The sequence below is a fragment of the Microcaecilia unicolor genome, chromosome 6 (assembly GCF_901765095.1).
Source record: "Microcaecilia unicolor chromosome 6, aMicUni1.1, whole genome shotgun sequence".
NCBI classification, from domain to species: Eukaryota; Metazoa; Chordata; class Amphibia; order Gymnophiona; family Siphonopidae; genus Microcaecilia; species Microcaecilia unicolor.
Window position 1 is genome coordinate 142,689,626 of NC_044036.1, and position 22,518 is coordinate 142,712,143.

General features: G+C 45.0%; 1 protein-coding gene across 1 annotated transcript in view; it reads right to left on the reverse strand.

Moving 5' to 3' along the window:
* The window catches only part of CPNE9 (copine family member 9), a 180,818-nt gene that overhangs the window by 15,565 nt on the left and 142,735 nt on the right, over window positions 1–22,518 (reverse strand). The window contains exons 13-19 of the mRNA XM_030206386.1: window positions 20,806–20,859; window positions 20,073–20,134; window positions 15,516–15,562; window positions 12,144–12,325; window positions 11,216–11,343; window positions 8,985–9,087; window positions 6,391–6,448 (exon numbers count right to left, since the gene is read on the reverse strand). Of these exons, the coding sequence (XP_030062246.1) occupies window positions 6,391–6,448; window positions 8,985–9,087; window positions 11,216–11,343; window positions 12,144–12,325; window positions 15,516–15,562; window positions 20,073–20,134; window positions 20,806–20,859 (634 nt within the window). The remainder of the gene's footprint in view (window positions 1–6,390; window positions 6,449–8,984; window positions 9,088–11,215; window positions 11,344–12,143; window positions 12,326–15,515; window positions 15,563–20,072; window positions 20,135–20,805; window positions 20,860–22,518) is intronic.

Genomic DNA, 22,518 nt, shown 5'->3' on the forward strand with positions numbered 1-22,518 from the left:
GGGGGGGGGGGGTCAGTATACAGGTCCCTGGGGGGGGGGGGAGGTATGTGTGTGTCAGCGGAGGCATAACGAAGGCATGGATGTCCTTCTTTGAAACATTTTGGACGTCCTCAACTGCCGTCGCTTCCCCTCCTTAGGAAGGAAATCGTGTGCAAATGAGCTAACAGCGAGCAGCTCATTTGCATGCAATTTCCTTCATGCATGCCTGTTCCTTTCCGGATCGGCAAGGAAAGGCCTTTTTACATTCAGTTAGTGGGACCAGTGCACTACGAATGCTGGCTCCTCCCACAACCAAATGGCTTGGATTTGGTCATTTCTGAGATGGGCGTCCTCGGTTTCCATTATCGCCGAAAACCGAGGATGACCATCTCTAAGGTCAACCTAAATTTCATGATTTGGGCGTCCCCGACTGTATTATCGAAACAAAAGATGGACGTCCATCTTGTTTCAATAATACGGGTTGCCCCGCCCGTTCGATTATCCCCCTCCATTTTACCCATGCAGAAAAAAAATGGTTTTAGCGTGTGCTATGGCCATTTTTTACAGCAGTTTGGTAAAAGGACTCCAAAGTGTGGCAGGAACACGTATAACTTTTAGTATTCTGTAAAGTAAGAATGTAAGTGGTGCAGGGCCGCCGAGCGCGGGGGGGGGGGGGCAGGGGGGACAAAATTCCCCGGGCCTGGGCCTCCAAGGGGGGTCCGGTGCCGCAGTCCCACCTGCCCGCCCTTGGCTCCATCGTCGACCATCTGCCACCGGGCTGGGCCCCCTGCGTTGAAATCACAGCGCCTCTCACCTCTGTGTGAAAACGCTGCAGGTAGCAGGAGATTGCCTCCCTTCAGGCCTCCTTCCCTCCCTGTGCCCCGCCCTCGTCTGACATAACTTCCGTGAGGACGGGACACAGGTAGGGAAGGAGGCCCGAAGGGAGGCGATCTGCTGCTGCCTGCAGCACTTTCACACGATGAGAGACGTTGTGATTTCAATGCAGGGGACCCGGCCTGGTGGCAGACGGAGGGGGGCGGTAGCCTCGGGGGGGGGGGGGGGGAGTGGCGGCAGCGGTGACCTTGGGGGGGGGCGGCCTTGCCCTGGGCCTGGCCCAGTCTCTCGGCAGCCCTGAAGTTGGGGCTCCAGTGGAGCCCCTTTAGTCTTTCTTTATCCTCTTCTGCGCCTTTTCCCGTTCCTCTGTATCTTTTCTGAGACGAGGGGCGACCTAAACTGCAAACGGTATTCAAGGTCTCTGTGTTGCATTCAGCTGATGAAATCAGCTATCACACTGTCTTATCAAAGCCTGTCATCAACGCTATAATGACCCAAAATCCCAAAGGATTAGTATTCTGGCTTAATGGTCTTCGTTTTTAGATAAAATGAAGGAAAATCTCAAAGCTGGAATATATTTCTTTTGGCAGACTGTAAGATCAGCTCTATCTGGCCACAGTTGGAAATCTTCCATCTTGCTGTGAAATGGTTTCAGGGTAGTAAGTACTAATTACTTTGAGAAACACTGGTTAAGCTCTTCGGTAATGAGCTTCGGAAGCTCCTTGAGGGATTATTAACCTTGTAACTTTCAGTTGTCCTCTTTTGAAGTGACTGAAATGGATCACGAACAATTTTAAACTATCCTCCTGAAAGAAGTATAATACAGCTCTCATTTATCGAGTTCATAACACTGTGTCTCACTTGTCCCTTGAGAGATGTATCACAATATTGTCTTTGCCCACTGCTAATCTTCCTCTAGGTCATATCAGGCCACTGACCTGGATCCTTCTTGAACTGCAGAAAATTTTCTGTTTCCTCACTGCAGCCAGCGGAAGGTGGAAGCTGCCAGTGGCCCCAGCTCAGCATTTTAATATCTTTTTTTCTTGAAAATCATCAGTCTACCTTTTTGTACACTGTTATCACTTTATCCTTATCAGCAACTTGTTACAGAGCTTAAGGGGGGTTTGGACAGATTCCTGAAGAAAAAGTCCATTGAACATTATTTAAAAATTATTTTTTTTGGGGGGGGGGGGGGGGCCTGGGTTCTTGAGGCCTGGATTGGCTGCTGTCGGAGACAGGATGCTGGGCTTGATGGACCCTTGGTCTTTTCCCAGTATGGCGGTGCTTATGTACTCCTAGGAGCGTCCTGAGCTGGAAATGCACCCGACATGTCCTACTGTGTCACAGCCAAGCAGATGGCATAATGGAAAGGGCACAATTTTGGTATCTGCTCATAAGGGCCTTTTTACTAAAGGGTTGGTGCAAGGCATCAGGCAGAGGAGCCCTGGCGGTCGTTTCCACCCCTAGCATGCACCATTTTCAGTGCTACAAAAATATTTCCTATGTTTGTAGTGCCACTGCTTACCCGGCTGTAATTGTTGCCCAGTTACTGCTGGGTTAGTGTGGGAGCCCTTAACGCCATGGGCGTGGCCAGATTTTGGCGGGAGGGGGGTCCAGAGCCCAAGGTGAGGGGGCACATTTTAGCTCCCCCCCGGCACCACCGCCGCCACCACCTTGACCCCCCCTGCCGACAACCCTCTCGACCCCCCTCCCACCGCCAACCCTCCCCCGCCGTTGCCTTCGCCTACCTTTGCTGGAGGGGGACCCCAACCCCTGCCAGCCGTGGTCCTTTTCTTCCTTCGTTCTGTTTCTGAGTCTGATGTCCTGCATGTTGTATGTGCAGGATATCAGACTCAGAGACAGAACGAAGGAAGAAGAGGACCTCGGCTGGCGGGGGTTGGGGTCTCCCGCCAGCAAAGGTAGGCGACGGCAGGTTGACAGCGGGAGAGGGGTCGAGAGGGTCATCGGCAGGGGGGTCCAGGGCCAAATCTATGGGGGCCCAGGCCTCCGTGGCCCCACGTAGCCATGCCCCTGCTTACCGCCACCTCAATAGGTGGTGTTAAGTGCTCCCCCCACAAAACAATTGCCACATGGCAAGTGGTTCACTTACCGCATGGCCATTTCTTTTCCAGAAAAAAAAGAGAGTCTTTTATCCAGTGCATGTCAAAAACACACACTGATGCTAGCGTAGGCCCCCTTTTACCACAGCTTAATAAAAGGACCCCATAGTTTGCTACCTTTCTACTTACATCACATTACATATTGTACTACACTAACCCCCAAATTCTATTAAAATTGTGCATGCAAATTTGGGCACAATTTAATTCCATAATGAGCCAATCGGTGCCAATAATTGGCTTTTTAACAAGCAATTATTGGCACTAATTAGATTTAATTAGAACTTACATGCATAAATTTAGGAGTGGGATTTGCACCTAAATTTTATGTGCCGCCTATAAAAGCGGGCATGGAAAAGGGAGGGTCATAGGCGTCTCAGGATGGATCAGGGGTGTGGTTTTGAGTTATGTGCATAATTATTGAATATGGGGGATCCGTGCATAAATTTAGTCACGGGCGGCACCACATTTTTATTGGTGCAAATGGCGGTGCCTATATTTACATGTGACCTCTGGTTGTAAGCGCTATTCTAGAAACCACGCCTAACTTTAAGCGCGGTTTATAGAATAAAGCTTTTTTGGCAATGGTTTCTTTGGTGCCATATCTAGAATCTAGCCCTAGATTTTTATATTCTGCAATAACAAATCTTTTTTTAAGGACATTTATTTTATTGTGTCATAGTTTTATGTTGAGTTTGTTGTTTTATTATGTATGGGGTTTTTTTTAATTGTAAACTGCCTAGAATTGTAGGATGCAGTGGGTTATAAATCTTTTAAATAAATAAACCTACTTAGTTCTATGCAGATAACAGTAAGAAGACTGGGACAATCTAGGAATTACATAAACACTTACCGATAAACAACCCATTCTAAACTTAGGACCCTGTTTACTAAGCCGTGCTATAAGCGCACTAGTGTTTTTAGTGCATGCTAACGCTAGAGACACTCACAGGAATATATGGGTGTCTCTAGTGCTCAGCGTGTGCTAATTTTAGTGCACACTAAAAACACTAGCGCACCTTAGTAAACAGGGCCCTAAATGTAACAATATGAAAAAATTGTGTATCAAGACGTAGCGTATTATCATTTTCTAGCTAAAAAATATTTTTGAAATAGGAAGGTTTTCACTTTAATTGGTTTGCAATCTGAGAATTCCATATCATAGCTGCCAGATATGGAAAAGAAGACATTAATTGTTGCTGAGATCTAACCTGATTAATAGCCGGAAAAGATAGTGACATTTGACTTCATAAAGAACATCTATTATTGCCTAAAAAGATGGACACAGTCTATCAAATACTTAACTCCATCTCTTTCAGAAAGTGTCCCTTCTTGTTACATAAGTACATAAGTGTTGCCATATTGGGACAGACTGAAGGTCCATCAAACTAGTATCCTGTTTCCAACAGTGGCCAATCCAGGTCACAAGTACCTGGCAGAAACCCAAAGAGTAGCAACATTCCATGTAGAATCCCAAAGAGTAGCAAGATTCCATTCAGAATCCCAAGACATAAGTACGTAGGTGTTGCCATACTGGGACAGACTGAAGGTCCATCAATCCCAGCATCCTGTTTCCAACAATGGCCAAGCCAATCCAGGTCACAAGTACCCGGCAAGATCCCAAAACAGTAAAATACATTTTATGTAGCTTATCCCATTTTAATAATGGCTTCTTGAAGTCACTGCACTACGTAGTATAGAGCTTATTTCCACAGGCTGGTCACAGAGCATTCACATTCATGGTTTTTTATTTAATAGTGGGCCTGAATTTAAATTCTTTTGCTAGTGTAAAGGTATTTTATTACATGGGTGTTATTTGCTGGCCCTTGGCTATTTCCTTCCAGTATAATTCTTTTTTTTTGTGTTTGTTTTAATTGAAGCTTCTTTTAGATCTTGTGAATGAAAAATTACACTTTCCACTTTTACATTCTGAAATAACATTGATTTTCCTAAAAGCCTTTTGTTGATCTTGTTTTGTGTTTTCCTTTGGCATCTTCTGCAATCTTTTTTCCCTTTAATGGACAGCCGATCATCACGGTCTATTGTGTGGTTTCTCCAATTCCATCCAAAAACCTTTAATTAAAACCATTTGTCAAATGCAAGTGCTCTGATGCTTTCAAAGCATTAAAACCTTAACAGCTCAGACCCCAAGTCTGTGCTACCTAGGAGGGGGTATGTGTGCATGAGAGAGAGAGAAAAAAAGACAGATGAACAGAGAAAGTGAGAGTGATGTGAGGATAAGTGTTTGTGTGTTGAGGATGAGGGTGGGGGTGGACATGTGGGGGTATGCTGATACAGTGATCCTAACCTATGATAAAAAGGTCTCAAAGTGGCATTCATGGCCTATTTCACTGGAACTCACGAGGTACAGCTGAACATTAAGTACATATAAATGTAACCCTTGCATGGTGCTTTTGTGCTGGAGTGAAGATATGAGGGGGGATATTTAGTTGGGTGCATAGCTATAAACCTAGGGGTCCCTTTACTAAGGTGTGCTGAAAGATGGCCTGCAGTAGTGTAGACGCGTGTTTTGGGTGCACGCAGAATCATTTTTAGCGCACCTGTAAAAAAATGCCTTTTAAAAATTTTTGCCGAAAATGGACATGCGGCAAAATGAAAACTGCCGTGTGTCCATTTTGGGTCTGAGACCTTACCACCAGCCATTGACCTAGCGGTAAATTCTCATGCGGTAACCGGGCAGTAATGACCTACACACGTCAAATGCCACTTGACATGCGTAGCTGACGCATGCCAGAATATAAAGAATATTTTTTGGGTGTGCATAGTGGATGCACGCCAGCCGGGCGGTAACTCAAAATTAGTGCGTGTTGGGTGTGCCAAAAATGAAATTACCGCAAGGGCCATGTGGTAGTCTGGCGGTAACTCGAAATTGATGCGTGTTGGGTGCGCGTAGGCACTTACATGGCTTAGTAAAAGGGCCCCCTAATCTTTGAAATTATACTTTTCCTTCTCCCCCCCCCCCCCCCCATTTACAAAGTTGTGCTAGCAGCTTTCGTGAGGCAATGCCGACAATAGTTTGAATGGGCTGTGTCAGCTAGCATGGCTTTGTAAACAGGGGGGTTAGTATGGTCTGTCCACTATTAATCCTGAACTGCCTCACCCAAGATATTAAGGGGAAGGGACAGTGGATGTGACATGTTGATTAGCTAAAACAATGTGGATATAGGTGCCAGCTCTGTGATCATTTTCCCTGAAGATAACCGGTTAAGTGCCACTGAAAATGACCAGATAGCCGCTGATAAGCGACTTAACCAGTTGGCGGCCATTCCCAGCCGGTTAACTCACTTTGAATATCGGCTGGAAAGACCTTATTTCTCCCCAGGTTTTATCAAGAACACGGGATAATTCTAAAGAGACAGAAACATAGATGGTGGACACGGACATGCCAGTAATCTTTCCAAACCTCTGGAGAGAAGTAATCAGTGATATCAGTACTTACCCTCAAATTCTGCTGGTCCTACTCCTACAATGATGATGGACATCGGGAGAGATGAGGCCTAGAGGAAAATTAGGTAGAGGTCAAGGTGCTTTTTAGACTAACAAGCATAGAAAGGGAGGCGGATCAATCAACATAACATAGTAACATAGTAGATGATGGCAGATAAAGACCTAAAGGGTCAGCCCAGCAGTCAAATTAATTATCAAGTGCAGTGATTCTCACCATAGTCTTTGGACCACGGTCATCTAACCCGATCTTCAGGATAGCCACGAATATGATGAATATGTATAAGTTGGATTTGTATGCAATAGAATCAACGCATGCAAATCTATCTCATACATATTCATTGTGGATATGCTGAAAACCAGCTTGACTGGCTTGAGAACCTCTGGTCTAGTGGGTAGAACCATGAGTCAAGAGAACTGGAGAACTTCAAATCAAAGTACCTCCACCAACTCTCACTGTGAGCTTGGACAAGTTCCTTTCTCTCTCTGGACTTCACTTTATCTAACTTTCCCCTCTTCCTCTCCAGAATCATGGGGTCAGGCCTTCCACCTCAGATACACATGCAGGTATGCCTCTAATGAGCAAAACCATGACATGTATTGACATCCAAATCCAAAGGAGAAGAAAGAGGCACAGACTGTTCAGGCTTCATTATAATCAAGTTATTAAATATGAGGTATATTTGCATACACCAAATCTATTCTGGGTTCATTTGCCTATGAACCTGAAAACCCAGCTGATGTCTAACCCCCAAATCTCCAGAGCTGTGTACCACTTTCTTCCAACAGTTCTCTCCCAGAACTCTCTGCTCCAAACTGCATAATTTGAAGAGAGAAGCCTCCCACCTTTCTGTGAATGTCACAGGGATACCCACATTTCATACTGAGGGTACATACAGGAATGTTACTGAGCTGCACTGAGGGGAATGGAAAGCTTCTCTGCAGCACTTGGCTTGGTGTCTACCCTTAACCTACATTTCAAGACAAGGAAATCTCCTTTTGCACCAAGCTCAGCATCTCTCCCTGCAGGATTTGTAACCTTCCTTTTTTAATTGGAGTTTTTGTCACCTCTTCATTAAGCCAAATATTCATCATGCACACAGAAAGTAGTCTTTCATTTTTCTGCCCCAGTGGGAAGAACTCATTGTCTGCACTAGATTTTAGGAGCTAATTATTATTCTCAGTAATTTAGATATTGGATTATCTGACTGTCGCTTCCTTTTGCTACCTCTCCTGAAGGAAATGTGATTTTCATCTTCTCTTTTTCAAATTTCTTTCCTATCTTTATACTTTTCTTCATCTCCTCTCTATCCCTCATCCTTCCATAGTTTTATTCTATTTCATTCATTCCATAAGGTTTTATTTTGCTGCTGTTGGTTTTTTTTTGTTTTTGCCATTCCTTCTTTAGTTTCAATGCCCCTCTCCCCAAATCTTTTCTCTGTTTTACTTTTTTTTGTTAATCTAACACTCTAGGCCTGACTTAGCATGATACACTGTGGACACTGTCAGTGTCATGTAAATAATAATGATAATTTGGCGAGGCAAAAATCAATCCTGAATGGCAGATCTCAAAAAACGAGCTAGAAAATATTTCAAAATTACATGTCGCAAACCCAAACACCTGACCTGACATCATTACTTCTGAAATTCTTTAAAAAGTTGGATTCAATTACATATTTTTACTGCTTTGCTCATGAGCTGTTGGGAACACCCAAGCTCAGGATAATATCAGTTGCCGCACATGGAATGGGATCTGATTGGTTTATGTGGTGTGAGGTCATCTGTGATATCATGACCAATAGAAATCAATCAGAGATCAGACCCAGCAAGCCTGAAGAGATTTGCAACCCACATGCCACCATGACTGGCTCCTGTGATCATGTGGAATTACAAAAGAGTATCTTAATGGAGTTAAAAATTGACAATTTAATAATGATTTTTAACGACTCAAAAAGAGTCTAGAAAAAGAAACTCAAGGGCAAACTGGCAGGAAGAAGGCTGGTAGTGGTTTTTTTTTTTAGTGCTTGCATTCACCTATCAACAGTGATGCTAACAATCAAAACAGTGACTCATTCATTCTTGTGGTCAGTGGTTAAAGCACAAGAGAGGGATGACCAGATAGCAAGTAGGGTCCATGACAAACAACTGGGTAGACTGGAAGGTCTTATCTGTCAAAAATTACTTTGTTACTAGCAGTGTGTTTTTTCTAGCAAAAAAATATGCCGGTACTCAAATACTAGGCCACCCTTCAGGTGTGGGGTGATCACTGAGAGACCCACCCTACAATAGCCAGGCCCCCTGCAACCAGTCACAGAATCTATGACAAGGCAGAATTGGTGTGTAGAGCCTGAGCTCTATCATTAAAACTTGGGGTCAATGGGTCAATTTTAGCAGACAATGGAAAAGATGCCGATACTCAGTACCCCCAAGTACCCCCTCAAAAATAGCTCTGGTTACTAGGCCATTAGAACTCCTGGACCAAACATTTTCAGGTAAAATAACAATTTAAAATCAAGATATAATTTAAGAGCTAAGATTTCCCTTAATTCCAGTAGGCCTGGTCACCCTGCAGTCATGCACTTAACTTACATTCACTATGGCTTCCTTGGTCTGGACCATGTCTGAGATGACGCCATCAGTGATGACTAACAGAACATAATATTGTGACCCATCTACAACCTGAGAAGCAGCACTGCAGAGAGAAATCAGGAAGAGACAAGCAAAAGAGTTAAAGATACTGGGTTATGTGCTACCAGGAACCTATGAATAGCTAGCTTAGACTTTTCAACCCCTTTCTCTGCCAATCTGCTGAGCATGGAGAGCAGAATTGCTTACGTGGAACAGGAGTTCTCTATTAACAACAGGGAAATGCAGCCACATAGGATAGTGATGTCATCGTTATGATTCCACAATGCTGGATCTCTCCCCTAGCTCAAGAGAAGCATTTTGGCTTGAGCATGCCCAGACATCCCCACATTTGGCAAGGTCCCTTCTTCCCTCAGTCAAAATCTTAGTTTTTGTGAGATATAATGAGGTGTTGCCAGTAACAGGGAAGGAGGGAGGGTATGTGTGGCTGAATTTGCTTGCTGGCTATGGAGAACCTTCATTACAGTTAAGCAACTCTACTTTTCCCACAGACAAGGAGGAAATGCAGGCAAACTGGATGATGAGTCCAAAGCTGAAGGTCATTAGTTTGCACCTATGTGACCTGGGAGAGTTTTGGGTGGATGGAGTACGCAAAAAGGTTACGCAGGACCAACTGTTCAAATGCAATGTTACTGGACGAGTTTTGGTCCAGGCACTAATGCTTGGTGAAGGTGTGAACAGATGACTAGGTTGCTGCTTTGCAAATGTGCACCAGTGAAATGGCCCTAAGGTCAGTAATGGAGGTCCCCATAGTTCTGAGAGAATGGACACCCACTCTGGCTAGTTTGAGATCTTGACAGGTACTTGTGACCTGGATTGCCCACTGTTGGAAATAGGATACTGGGTTTAATGGACCTTCAGTCTGTCCCAGTACTGCAATGCTTATGTTCTTAATACAGTCCAAAACCCAGGATGATAAAATGCATTTGGCCACTGTTAGACCAGATATGTTGGGGCTGAACAAGACCAAAAGCTGCAGTGTTTCTGTGTCTCATAGCTGGTAGAGGTTAGCTCTGTCGTCGTCGAGAATGTGGAAGGCCTCTTCTGCTAGTGTTGAGTAAGGAGGTGGAAGGAACATGGGAAGTACAATCGATTGATTAAGAAGAAGTACTGAGACAACCCTGGGGAAGAACTTGGGGTGAGTACATAGGCTTAGTCGATTGGTGGGTAAGTAACTAAGGTTTGAAGTTTGCTAACTCTTCAGACAGAAGTTATAACTGGAAGGAAAGCAATCATCCACATGAGGTACTTGAGGGAAGACTGCTCCATTGGTGCAGATGGTGGGCCTTAGATGAGCCAGTATGATAATGAGGTCCCACACTGGTGGCGGATCTCATATGGTAGGTTTACATTCAGGAGGCCCCTCATGAAGCAGGAGACAAGAGAATGTGCAGACAGGGATCTGTCATCCATTGGGTCCATGGTGGAGAGGTAGAGCTGCACCAATGTTATTTTGAAGAAAAATGCACGATCTTGCGGTCAGCATCTGGGTAGCTACCGGGAATGGTGGTTTGTCATGGTTAGTGCTAGCAGCCAAGTGAGCAGACCTGCAGTTGTCATAGCTGGTCTGTGCTTCCTAGCCTGAAGCTGAGCTATGCCCAATGTACTGAGGTGGTGTCTGGGTTGCATTGTGGTCCATAAGATGCTGGCCATGTGCTGCTTTTGACACTGCAGCCACTGGTGATATGGAGACTGCATCCAGCTCGTAGGGATGGGGTGGGGGCCTGGTCAATGAGATGCTGCTTGTGTGACACTGCCCCAATTGTGCTGGAACTGAGGAGATACAGTTGCTGTTGTGACCATGCTGAGAGATCTGGTGCTTCTTTGGTTCTTGTAATTCAATTATTATTATTTATTTTTTCTTTGCTTCTCTTGAGTGGGGCAGAGCTCTGGCACCATCACCATCCAGTGCATCTGCAATTTCCTTCTGGAGAATATTTTATTTCTGTAAACTAGCTGACAGACAACATTGCTTGAATCCCAGTACAGCCCTTCTCACTTTTCCACCCTCCTTCTCTGACCTCATGTTCACTTGTTTCTTCTCAAGCATCTTTTCTTGGACCTTAAAATTCCTAACAAGCCGATCAAGATTCATTTCCTATCTGCCTGCCCCTGTGGACTTAGCATCTCCATTATCAGCTATGGCAGGAAGTTCAGACCTTCTGTCCACTCACCGGGCAACTTGATTAATGACGGGTGCAAAATTGGTAGGTCCATAAAGCTGCACTGTCCGTAGGCTCTTAAAATATGCTTCTAGAACCCCTTGGATGCCAACACAGTTTGGGTTCTCAACATCATTATTCTGTAATATAAAATTGAACATAGAGAAAAAGTTCTAAATATGTGAGTTTATTGTCAGTAATTATGATCTTTACATCTGCACTTTAAAGGTATGGTGTACAATTAAAAGGAAGCTCTAGTACCAAGGGTTATAGGATGGGGGTAGAAGGTGGTAGTCTCAGTAATCTAAGGAAATATTTCTTTACATAAGGGTGGTGGATGCATGGAATAGTATCCCAGTGGGGGCGATGGAAATGAGGACAGTATCTGAAATCAAGAAAGCATAGGACAAGAACAAAGGATCTCTGAGAGAAAGGAAGGGATTGTAGAACTTAGTAGTGGTTAATATGGATGGGCAGACTGGGTAAGTTATATGGTCTTTCTCATAATTTTCTAGGTTTCTGTAGACTCAGGAAATCAACAGCAGTATGTTTAGGACAATAAAAGAATGGATAATATTAGGGGGAAACAGGGAATATATAGAAGAAATTATAGATATGGCATTAGACATAGCTGGGAAGACTAGATGTGTCAATCAGTTATTTTATAGAGTCATCTACTATGTTACTAGGGAATGATACCTTGAACAGCTGAAGAACACAGAATGGGAAACACTAGGAACACATTTAGCATACTTTTTGCTTTTGAAATGATCTTTGCCAAAATTGATCGACCTGAAAAAGTAAAATGAATTTATTGTTTTCATCATAAAAATATGTATTGCTCCTCTCCTTCCAATGACTCCATCAGTTTGCCAAGTGATGAAAGGATTGAATGTACTGCTCTGGAGTCTTCCGCTCAAGGTTTGCCCTAATTTCATACCAGTGGGAACTCATGGGAGATCTTCCCATCTGGAGGGATCTTGGCACCAAAACCATATGCTGGAAAGAGTTTGTCACTGTCATAGTCCTGGATTATCTCCCCAAGTGCCTTCAGTGCCATTCCATATGCATTCAACTGGTATGGGTTCATGTAGTGGAGGGAGGTGGGTTGTGAAGGATTACCTGTAAAGAGCAAAGACGAATATAATCACAGAGGTTGACTCAGTTCTGTTTAGAACAAGGGTGGGCAACCTTTAAGCACAGAGGGCCATATGAATGTCAGTACTAGCCGTAGTGGGTCGCAACTTTATGTAATGTCGGAACTAGAACTACTTGGAGCTCCGTAGACCCTCTGTGATAGATAAATAAGCAAAACATTAGTTAAAAGTGATAAAAACAAACTGCTAGAGTGGCTATTCTGAAAATATTTGTAAAATACAGTATTTAAAAATCACTAAAACCCTGGTTAATGACATTTTCTGTGTACACTTTTGGTCTCGGGGGTCACATTAGGCCCACGGGCGGTAGGTTGCCCACCCCGATCTAATATCTCTTCCTGTGGTCCTTTCTCTTTGGATTTATCTTTCCTTCAGTCATTATGATTGATGTTTCAAGCTCTAATATATTCTGTATGGATTCTCAAGGGACTCTGCTGTGTGACACATCTGTATCTCATTGCCCTAGTTAATGCATGGAAGCAGTCTGTAGGCTCTGGATTCCTTTAGACCCAGAGTTTCAGATTAACCACTTGACACTGCCTGAATTTTACATGCCAGGTCACTATCAAATTTCAACTGCCCCAAACATTTAGAGAAAAATCAAACATTGGTTTGAGTCAGATCTGCTAATCACTGGATAAAAAGAAATGGTTATTTCTAATAGTGACTTTACAGATTTACAGTCTCTCTACCAAAACTGAGAAATATTTCTCCAAGATCCAGCCTAGTCACTTGTTCCATTTCAATTTTCTTTTTCAAAGGACTGGAATAAATTTGTTTTGATTTGTTTCGGGGTTTTGGTTTTTTTTGGTAGAATGAAGATTGTAGAAAAGGAGCATTTATTTGCTGGTTTTCTTTTAACACTTGAACTACAAAACCTCTGAATCAGAAACATAGTTGGTGAAGCTATGGCAAAACCCCAATCAGTGGTACCCCTCTTCCAGGGCAGCGTGTGGACAAGGAATGGGGGAGGGGATTGTGGATTTAGTTCAAGATGAATTACATTCAGATACAGTAGGCTACTTATTTATTTACAGGACTTACAATCTACCATTTAGAAAACCGTCATGGCGAAGTACATTAGTAAGGTGACGGTATAAAAAGATTGACGCTTGAGGGCTTACAATCTAAAAGGTTCTTTTACCAAGCCATGCTAAAAAAAACTGGTTGGTGCTGTTATCAGTATATGGGTCTTCCACGTGCTGTGGCCACTTTTAACGTGGAGGTAAAATGGCCGCCATTCTATGGGTCCTGTTTACTAAGGTGTGCTAGCATTTTTAGATCGTGCTAAAATTAGCGCATGCTAACTATGTAGATGCCCATAAGAATACTATAGGCATCTACATGGTTAGCACGCATTAAAAACGCTAGCACATCTCTAGCACAGTTTAGTAAACAGGGCCCTATGTTTTTTGTAATGGCCACACACTAATTTCCCCATTAGCACATGACCATTACTGCAGGAGCCCTTATTGTCACTTATTTAGGAAGTGGTAAGGGTTTCTTCTCTAATCCCATGCTAATTGGGTAGCACGCAGTAATGTGCCCTCGCTACCCAATTAGCGCAGGCATGCCTACTCTCTCTCTGCCCGTGGGCACTTCTCCCACGCTGGAAAATGAACAATATTTTCCAGCGTGGGATTAGCATGCACTAAGTGGACAATTACCTTGGGATGACTCAGCGCATCTTGTGATAGTGCTCTTTTGGCGCATGGTAGTCTCGTGTTATGCTTACCAAGCCTTAGTAAAGGGACCCCTAAGTTTGTACCTGAGGCAAGGATTAAATGACTTTCCCAAGAGCCTACAGTGGGATTTCAGCCTTCACTTCCCCAGATTTCCATCTGTTATTCTAAGCACTAGACAGTGATGGTGAACCTATGGCACGCGTGCCAGAGAGCGCACGCAGAGCCCTCTCTGTTGGCACCCATGCTGTTGTCAGGGGCATAGCCATGGGCGGGCCTGGATGGGCCCAGGCCCAGCCACTTTTCCTCTAGGTCCGCCCACCCAACATCCCCTCGCATGTCTTCCCCTCCAGCACTGATTACCTCCGTCGAAGCGGCCGCGTCTTTGAAAGCCCTGCCCGTCTCTAGCCTTCCCTTCGTGAGTTCGTTCCCTCAGAGTCAGTGCCGCCTTCTGATATCATTTCCGCGAGGGTGGGACTGACTCTGAGGGAATGAACTCATGAAGGGAAGGCTAGAAACAGGCAGAGCTTTCAAAGACGCGGCCGCTTCGACGGAGGTAATAAAAAAGATTTACATGCAGGGCATGGGTGGGAGCGGGAGGGGAGGGTAGGGGAGAGAAGAGAATCGCTGGGTATGGATGGATGGAGGGGAGGGCAATTGTTGGACAGATGGAGGGGAAGGGAGGGAAGGGAAGACAGGAAGGAGATGCACATGGATGGAGGGGAAGGGAGTTATCAGCATGAATGCAACAGCAAAAATCACATTAATTATTCAAAAGCATGCCAAATGCTTTTAAAGTTCTGTTATTCAGGTTAAATTGCCCTGTTGGCACTTTGCGATAAATAATTAGATTTTGGGTTGCTGTTTGGGCACTCGGTCTCTGAAAGGTTCACCATCACTGCACTAGACCTTCTCCACTCCAGCTTCATTAACCAGGGTGCTGACTGTGCTTTCTGATGCCAGAGAGAGGGCGTCCAATGGGCCCCTGTTTTCCTGTTACCAAAACAACCTGCCCTTTTCTTCCTGGCTGTGAGAACTCCAAAATTAATTAGGAGCAGTAGGCAGGCTGAATGAAATGGAAGCAGGAATGCTGCTTTTGTGCCATCATCCAAAATGAGAAGCGAAGAGAGGACGAAAATAAGAAGAGAGAAGTCAACGTTTCAAAACGATGGGGGATGCTGAACTCAAGAAAAATTGCTCCTCCCTGGACACAGTGAAGGAATTTGCTCAATACTAGGGACATTCAAGATAGAACTCACAGAGATGGCAGCTATAAATAAGAACACATGTTTTTTTATGATGTCAAAGTCTGTATGGGTTACTTTGATACAGACAAGCAAACACACAGCACAGAGAGCTGCTGCAACAGAACAGACAAAAGCAGATGAGCAGTAAGAACACATCTGACTGCTATCTGGCAAGAGGAGTTATCCTTCACGTGCTAGGCTCAATGCCCCAGCGCTGCTGACTCACCGTTTGATGCTGTAAAATCAATCGCCACTGTGAAGTTTAGCTGGGTCCTGGTTCAAAAAACATACGAGAGGGAGAGAGAGAGAGAGAGAGAGAGAGAGAGAGAGAGGAGAATGAAAGCGATCGGTTGGCCTCTTGCTGTCTGATATAGATGAAGTATACACTACAACAGCACTGACGTTTGTTCTCTCAGAGAGGTCTCGTCCCCTTCTCTTATAGATTTCACTCAAGTGAAGCTAATTCCCAAACACAAATGTGACCTCCAAGAAACTTCATTTGCAGGCCACCAAAAAAGGCTTTTTGAGAATTAAAAAACAAGCAAACATTCATTTTGATCAGTTTTTAAGTCACACCGACTCTTTTCAAAATATACTGGCTCAGTATGAAAGAAAAGTTATTCTTAAGCCAAACGTAATGGCTTACAATATATGTGGTTCTATTTATGTGGTCGTCCTGGCCAGTTAAATGCTGAATATCAGCACTTAACCAGCCAAGTACCAGTCCCACCTCTGGAACCCCCCAAATAGCCAGTTTTCAGTTCACCACTAACCAGTGGTGTTCCTTGGTCGGCTGCCACCCTGGGGCAGATCGGTGCAGTGCACCCCCCCCCCCTTTTGCATCACCTTCCAACTCCCCCCCAGCGCATCACCTCCAACCCCCCCCCCCCCTTCCCTCCCCCCACCAGTGCATTGCTTTTACCTCCTGCCCCGGGACAGGAAGTAACATCAGAGGGAGCAGGGAACGGGCAGAGGCAGCCGACATCCATGCGGCAGATCCATGCACCCCCCCCCTGCAGTGTACACCTGGGGCGGACCGCCCTGCCCTTGGTACGCCTCTGGCACTAACCAGTTATGTTCAGCAGCACTAACCAGTTAAGTGGCACTGAAAATTAGTGGTTAGCCCTGAACGGGTGATTTAACTGGCCAGGAGCAGTTTCTAGGCGGTTAAATCACTTTGAATATCCACCCGTACATGCGTACCTGGGAGTCACGCCCATGGCCTGCCCATGTTCCACCCACCTGTAGGTCATCTTGCAGTTAGCCACTATGGCCCTTAGGCATTACCTTACAAAATAGTGCTCAGTGCACACAGAGGGGCATAATCGAACGGCGCCGGCCATTTATATGGCTGGCGCTGTAAAGCGGCGCCCGAACCGTATTATCGAAAAAAGATAGCCGGCCATTTTTTGTTTCAATAATACGGTTGGAGCCGGCCAAATCTCAGCATTTGGGCCGGCTTTAGAGATGGCTGGCATTGGTTTGCAGCGATAATGGAAACTAATGCCGGCGATCTCAAACCTGGCCAAATGCAAGGTATTTGGTCGTGGGAGGAGCCAGCATTTGTAGTGCACTGGTTCCCCTGACATGCCAGGACACCAACTGGGCACCCTAGGGGGCACTGCAGTGGACTTCAAAAATTGCTCCCAGGTGCATAGCTCCCTTACCTTGGGTGCTGAGCCCCCCAAATCCCCCCCAAACCCACTCTCCACAAGTCTACACCACTACCATAGCCCTAAGGGGTGAAGGGGGGCACCTACATGTGGGTACAGTGGGTTTTGGGGGGGAGTTTGGAGAGCTCCCATTTACCACCACAAGTGTAACAAGTAGGGAGGGGATGGGCCTGGGTCCACCTGCCTGAAGTGCACTGCACCCACTAAATACTGCTCCAGGGACCTGCATACTGCTGTCATGGAGCTGGGTATGACATTTGAGGCTGGCATACAGGCTGGCAAAAAAGTGTTTTTTATATTTTTTGGGTGGGAGGGGGTCGGTGACCACTGGGGGAGTAAGGGGAGGTCATCCCCGATTCCCTCCGGTGGTCATCTGGTCAATTGGGGCACTTTGTTTAAGCTTGGTCCTAAAAATAAATGGACCAAGTGAAGCCGGCGAAATGCTCGTCAGAGCCGGCCATCTTTTTTCCATTATCGGGCGAAGCCAGTCATCTCGTAACCACACCCCGTCCCGCCTTCTGTACCCTGCCGAAATGCCCCCTTGAAGTTTGGCTAGCACCGCGACGGAAAGTTGGCGCCGGCCAAAATCAACTTTTGATTATACCGAGAAGGCCGGCCATCTTCTGATTTGTGTCGGAAGATGGCCGGCCTTCTCCTTCGAAAATAAGCAGGACAGGAACCTTACTGACACTTTATGGCACCTGTGACACACATATGTGGCGCCTACCTCTGGGCACTTATAGAATTGCTCCCTTAGGGGACCTTTTACTAAGCAGCAGTAAAAAGTGGCCTGCTGTAGTGTTGGCATGCATTTTTGGCATGCGCTGACCCATTTTTTACCACGGCTGGGGAAAAAAGGTTCATTTTAATGGGGTCAGTAAATGGCCGTGCGCTAAAATTAAAAGTAGCATGTAGCTATTTACTGCCTGAGCCCTTACTGCCACCCATTGACCTAGTGGTAAGGGCTCATGCATTACATGCACGGTACTCATGCAGCGCGTGCCAATGTGGTCATGCTGCCGATTACCGCCAGGAATGTACACACCGCAGTAGAAAACAGAAAAATATTTTCTGCCGTGGGAAACAGCACATGCCAACTTTGAAATTACCACTGGGTAGGAGAGCTAACCAGGCAGTAGTGTAGATTTGGCGCTCGCTACAAACACGGCAACCCTACCGCCGCTTTGTAAAAGGGCCCCTTAGTAAATTAGATCTTCTATTGATGATGCAGAGTATAGGCAACGTGTAATTAAACTCTGGAATTTGTTGCCAGAAAATGTAGTAAAAGCAGTTAGCTTAGCGGGGTTTAAAAAAGGTTTGGATAGCTTCCTAAAAGAAAAGTCCATAAGCCATCATTAAAATGGACTTGGGAAAATCCACTGCTTATTTCTGGGATAAGCAGCATAAAATGTGCTGTTTTGGGATCTTGCCAGGTACTTGTGACCTGGATTGGCCACTGTTGGAAACAGGATACTGGGCTTGATGGACCTTTGGTCTGTCCCAGTATGGCAACACCTATGTTCTTATGTACTTAGTCACCTTGCCTGATTCCTTACAATATAGAGTGAAAGAAAGTGGATCATAAGTTGTTGGGTTATAGCACTGCAGCTCCCAGAGCTGACTGAAATGTTTGCTGAGTAGCTAACTCCCAGCCTTAGGTCAGAAGTGCTTGAGAGGAGACAAAGCAGTGAGTTTCTGTGCATACGTTATGGATAAATTAGAAGGCAAGCCTTGGTACTGCACCAGGGCAGACGCTGACAGTTTCCTAACTAGGGCTCTTACCAGCTCAATTCTGCTCAGTGACACAATTATTTTCATAAAATAATTTGACAAAGAGCTCCAGGGATCAGCCAAAAACTCCCTGTAGCACATCACTGCTGATAGCTAAGCTAAATGAGAGGTCTGAGTGAGACAGCTGCATTCCAGGCACTGAGAGTGGCTGGGATGCAGAATTTGTTTATAAAGAAAGGGTTACAGTATGATTTGCTTGATCACCTACATTGGAAATAGTTATACAAGGCATATGCAGTGAGCTGAAGCCTCTCATTTTTTGGATTGCCCTGTTCCCAGTACAGATTGGCAATTATTTGGGGTCAAGATTTATTATTTATCTTTTCCAAATTCAGGCTCAAGGTGAGTTACATTCAGGCACTGGAGGGTGAAGTGATTTGCCCAAGGTTACCAAAGTGTCAGCAGAAGAAGTGGGACTTGAACCCCCAACTGTAAAGATTTTCCATATTTAAGAAAATTGTACAAGGTGTGCATGAGTCTGGGAAGGGACAAATAGTAAGTGGAGTAGAATTTCAGTTATGTATGCAAAATGTATTTGAAAATAAAAACGACCATGGACACTATGCAAATTTAGGAAACTTTTGAAAAGCCATCTATTCATTCAGGGGTTTAGCCTTGCATAGAGTTAGAGAAGGCTGTGGATTATATCCATAGTGAAGACTGTCCTTGGGAAAGCTACGGGCTGAAGTAAGAACTGTGCTTGGGATGGGTGTTATGTTTGTTGATTACTGTACTTAATTGTTATTGTTTTTGATCATGATGATTGTGATTTTATGATATGTTGGTCCTTGATTTCATTCTATGTATTTTTATGTGTGTTATTTTGTTCTCTGCTTAGGTATAAGCAGACTATAAATGAATAAACCATAACCAGGTTGACAAGGATACCAGAATTCATGCTCCAGTTCTTGTAATTAGTGGTACAGGGTCTTTTATGTGCCCATGACCTTGGGTTCACATTTCATCCAGTGCCCAGCACCTGTCTTAGACAGTACAGTCGGCAGTATTCCGAGGGCATTAGATTAATATAAACCACTGGGAACACCTGTCTCTGGTTGATTCTCACACTCTATGGCAATCATTCATCCAAACACTGATCACCCTTAACTTTGTTTGACCTCTAAGATTTCATAACAGTAGGACTGATTGAAGAAAGGTAAGCTAGGTGGAAATAAGTCAGTTAGACTGGGGTAGAGACTGACCAAAGATAATTTAATAATCTTGTTAATCCGTGTAGGATATGATACTGTAAATAATTAAGAACATGCAATTCAATATTAGAATAAACCACCATAGGCACTTGAATAGTTCTGACTTACCCTCCTTTAATGTAATCTACAAACGTATATTCGGACTCAGCTTTAAAAGACAGAAGGGTCACCTATGAGACACAAAGTCAGAACGATACTTAGTAACAGTTTGGAAAGAGAATGAGAATGCTGACGATATTGGTCTACCACAGGGTGGGTTTCTTTGGGTTGATGCATGACAAGTGTTTGCAGACAGTAAGGGGTCCTTCTACTAAGGTGCGCTGAAAAATGCCCTGCGGTAGTGTAGGCGTGGATTTTGGGTGTGCGCAGAATAATTTTTCAGCACACCTATAAAAAAAGTCCTTTTTTAAAATTTTTGCCAAAAATGGATGTGCAGCAAAATGAAAATTGCCGTGCGTCCATTTTGGGTCTGAGACCTTATCACCAGCCATTGACCTAGCAGTAAAGTCTCACACGGTAACTGGGCGGTAATGACCTATGTGCGCTAAATGCCACTCGGCGTGCGTCCAATACACGCAGCAGAAAATAAAAATTATTTTTCAGCCACACATATCGGACAGGCGGCAAAAATGAAATTACCGCAAGAGTCACGCAGTAGCCATGCAGTAACTCCATTTTGGCATGCGTTGGGCAAGTGTAGAAGCTTACACGGTTTTGTAAAAGGGCACCTAAAAGAAATGTGGGTGGGGGAGGGGGCCTGCTGCTAGTTAGACGTTTTTCGCTGACTGGGAAGGCCCAGGAATACGCTGGAAATTAATCACCCCTTTGAAAGGTTACTTACAGTTCCTGAGTTGATGTATTTCTTCTTTTTGACCTTCTTCTTTGGATTTAAAACCTGAAGGAGGCAAAGTGATAGATCAAGGATAGCCCTGTTATTTTCCAGCGATGCAGATCATTTGTCTTCATTAGTCTGGATACTGATGCATTTATCTCTGAGGCTTATTGCTGCTACCAGTCAGATATGGGCATGCACGATGAGACACAAGGAGACACCCATAAAGCTACAGGAAGGGAAATCTCAGATAGCACCCAACCAAAAAAAGGAAACTCTGGCATAAGGTCCTGCCAAGGAGAGGGGCCGATGCTCAAAGCTGCTCACAGATGGACCAACAACACAAAAGTAATGCAATAAAAAAAAAAATCAATGCTTGAAGCAAATCATATAACAATTTTATGCACAGTTAAACTGCATTATTAAACTGAAAGTGGGGGGAGGAATGTGCCCGGAATATGCACAGATAGGTTTTGCAGTAAACACGGCTCTTCTGCACGTGCCCAGACAAAAAATGGAAGTGTCAGCACACATCATCACTTTTTCTTCATCGGCTAACTATAGCCTCACAAATATGATTAGCACAGGGAATTCTTGCAAGGCTCATGGATGTGTTCTTTCACTTTTGCTCAGACATGCACACCTTTATTTCTTCCTATGTCTTTAAAACTTGCAGAGGGGGGGAAATGGGACCTGATATACTGCCTTTCTGAGGTTTTTGCAACTACATTCAAAGCAGTGTACATATATTCAGGTACTTATTTTGTACCAGGGGCAATGGAGGGGTAAGTGACTTGCCCAGAGTCACAAGGAGTTGCAGTGGGAATTGAACTCAGTTCCCCAGGATCAAAGCCCACTGCACTAACCACTAGGCTACTCCTCCACTCCAGAAGACTCCTTCCACTTGTGAAAGAAGACAAAACGCAGTTCAGTGTGAACAAATTGACAAGAAATCCTCTGCTCCAAACCTTCATCGCTGCTCTTGACCTGGCATTAAATTTTCAGCATTATAGGCCATCATACTCGCCTGTGCAAAGAATACTTACTGAATTCATAAGAGCATAAGAACATAAGAGTAGCCATACTGGGTCAGACCAATGGTCCATCTAGCCCAGTATCCTGTTTTCCAAATAGTGGTCAAGCCAGGTCACAAGTACTTGGCAGCAGGGGCGTAGCCAGACTTCAGTGGGAGGAGGGTCCAGAGCCCGAGGTGAGGGGGCACATTTTAGCCCCCCCTGGCGCCACCGACCCCCCTGCCACTTTTGACCCCCCGAGCAATGCCCCCCGCTGCCCACCCCTTCGACCCCCCTTCCCGCCGCTGCCAACCCTCATCTGCTGCTGTGGGAGAACGTGCAGGACGTCAGATTCACAGAAACAGAATTCTTGCACTACAGATCAGCAACGCGGCTGTGCTGGAGACCAGCGCTGAAGAGGACTTCAGCTGGTGGGGGTTGGAGACCCCCGACAGCAAAGGTACCTGATGACGGGGGCAGCGGGAGAGGGTTGGCAGCGGCGGGAGGGGGTCAAAGGGGTCAGTGGTGGGGGGCCAGGGCCAAATCTACGGGGGCCCATGCCCCCATGGCTCCACGTAGCTACGCCCCTGCCTGGCAGAAACCCAAATTGTGGCAACACTCCATACTACAAATCCCAGGGCAAGCAGTTGCTTCCCATGTCTGACTCAATAGCAGACTATGGACTTTTTCTCCAGGAATTTGTCCAAAC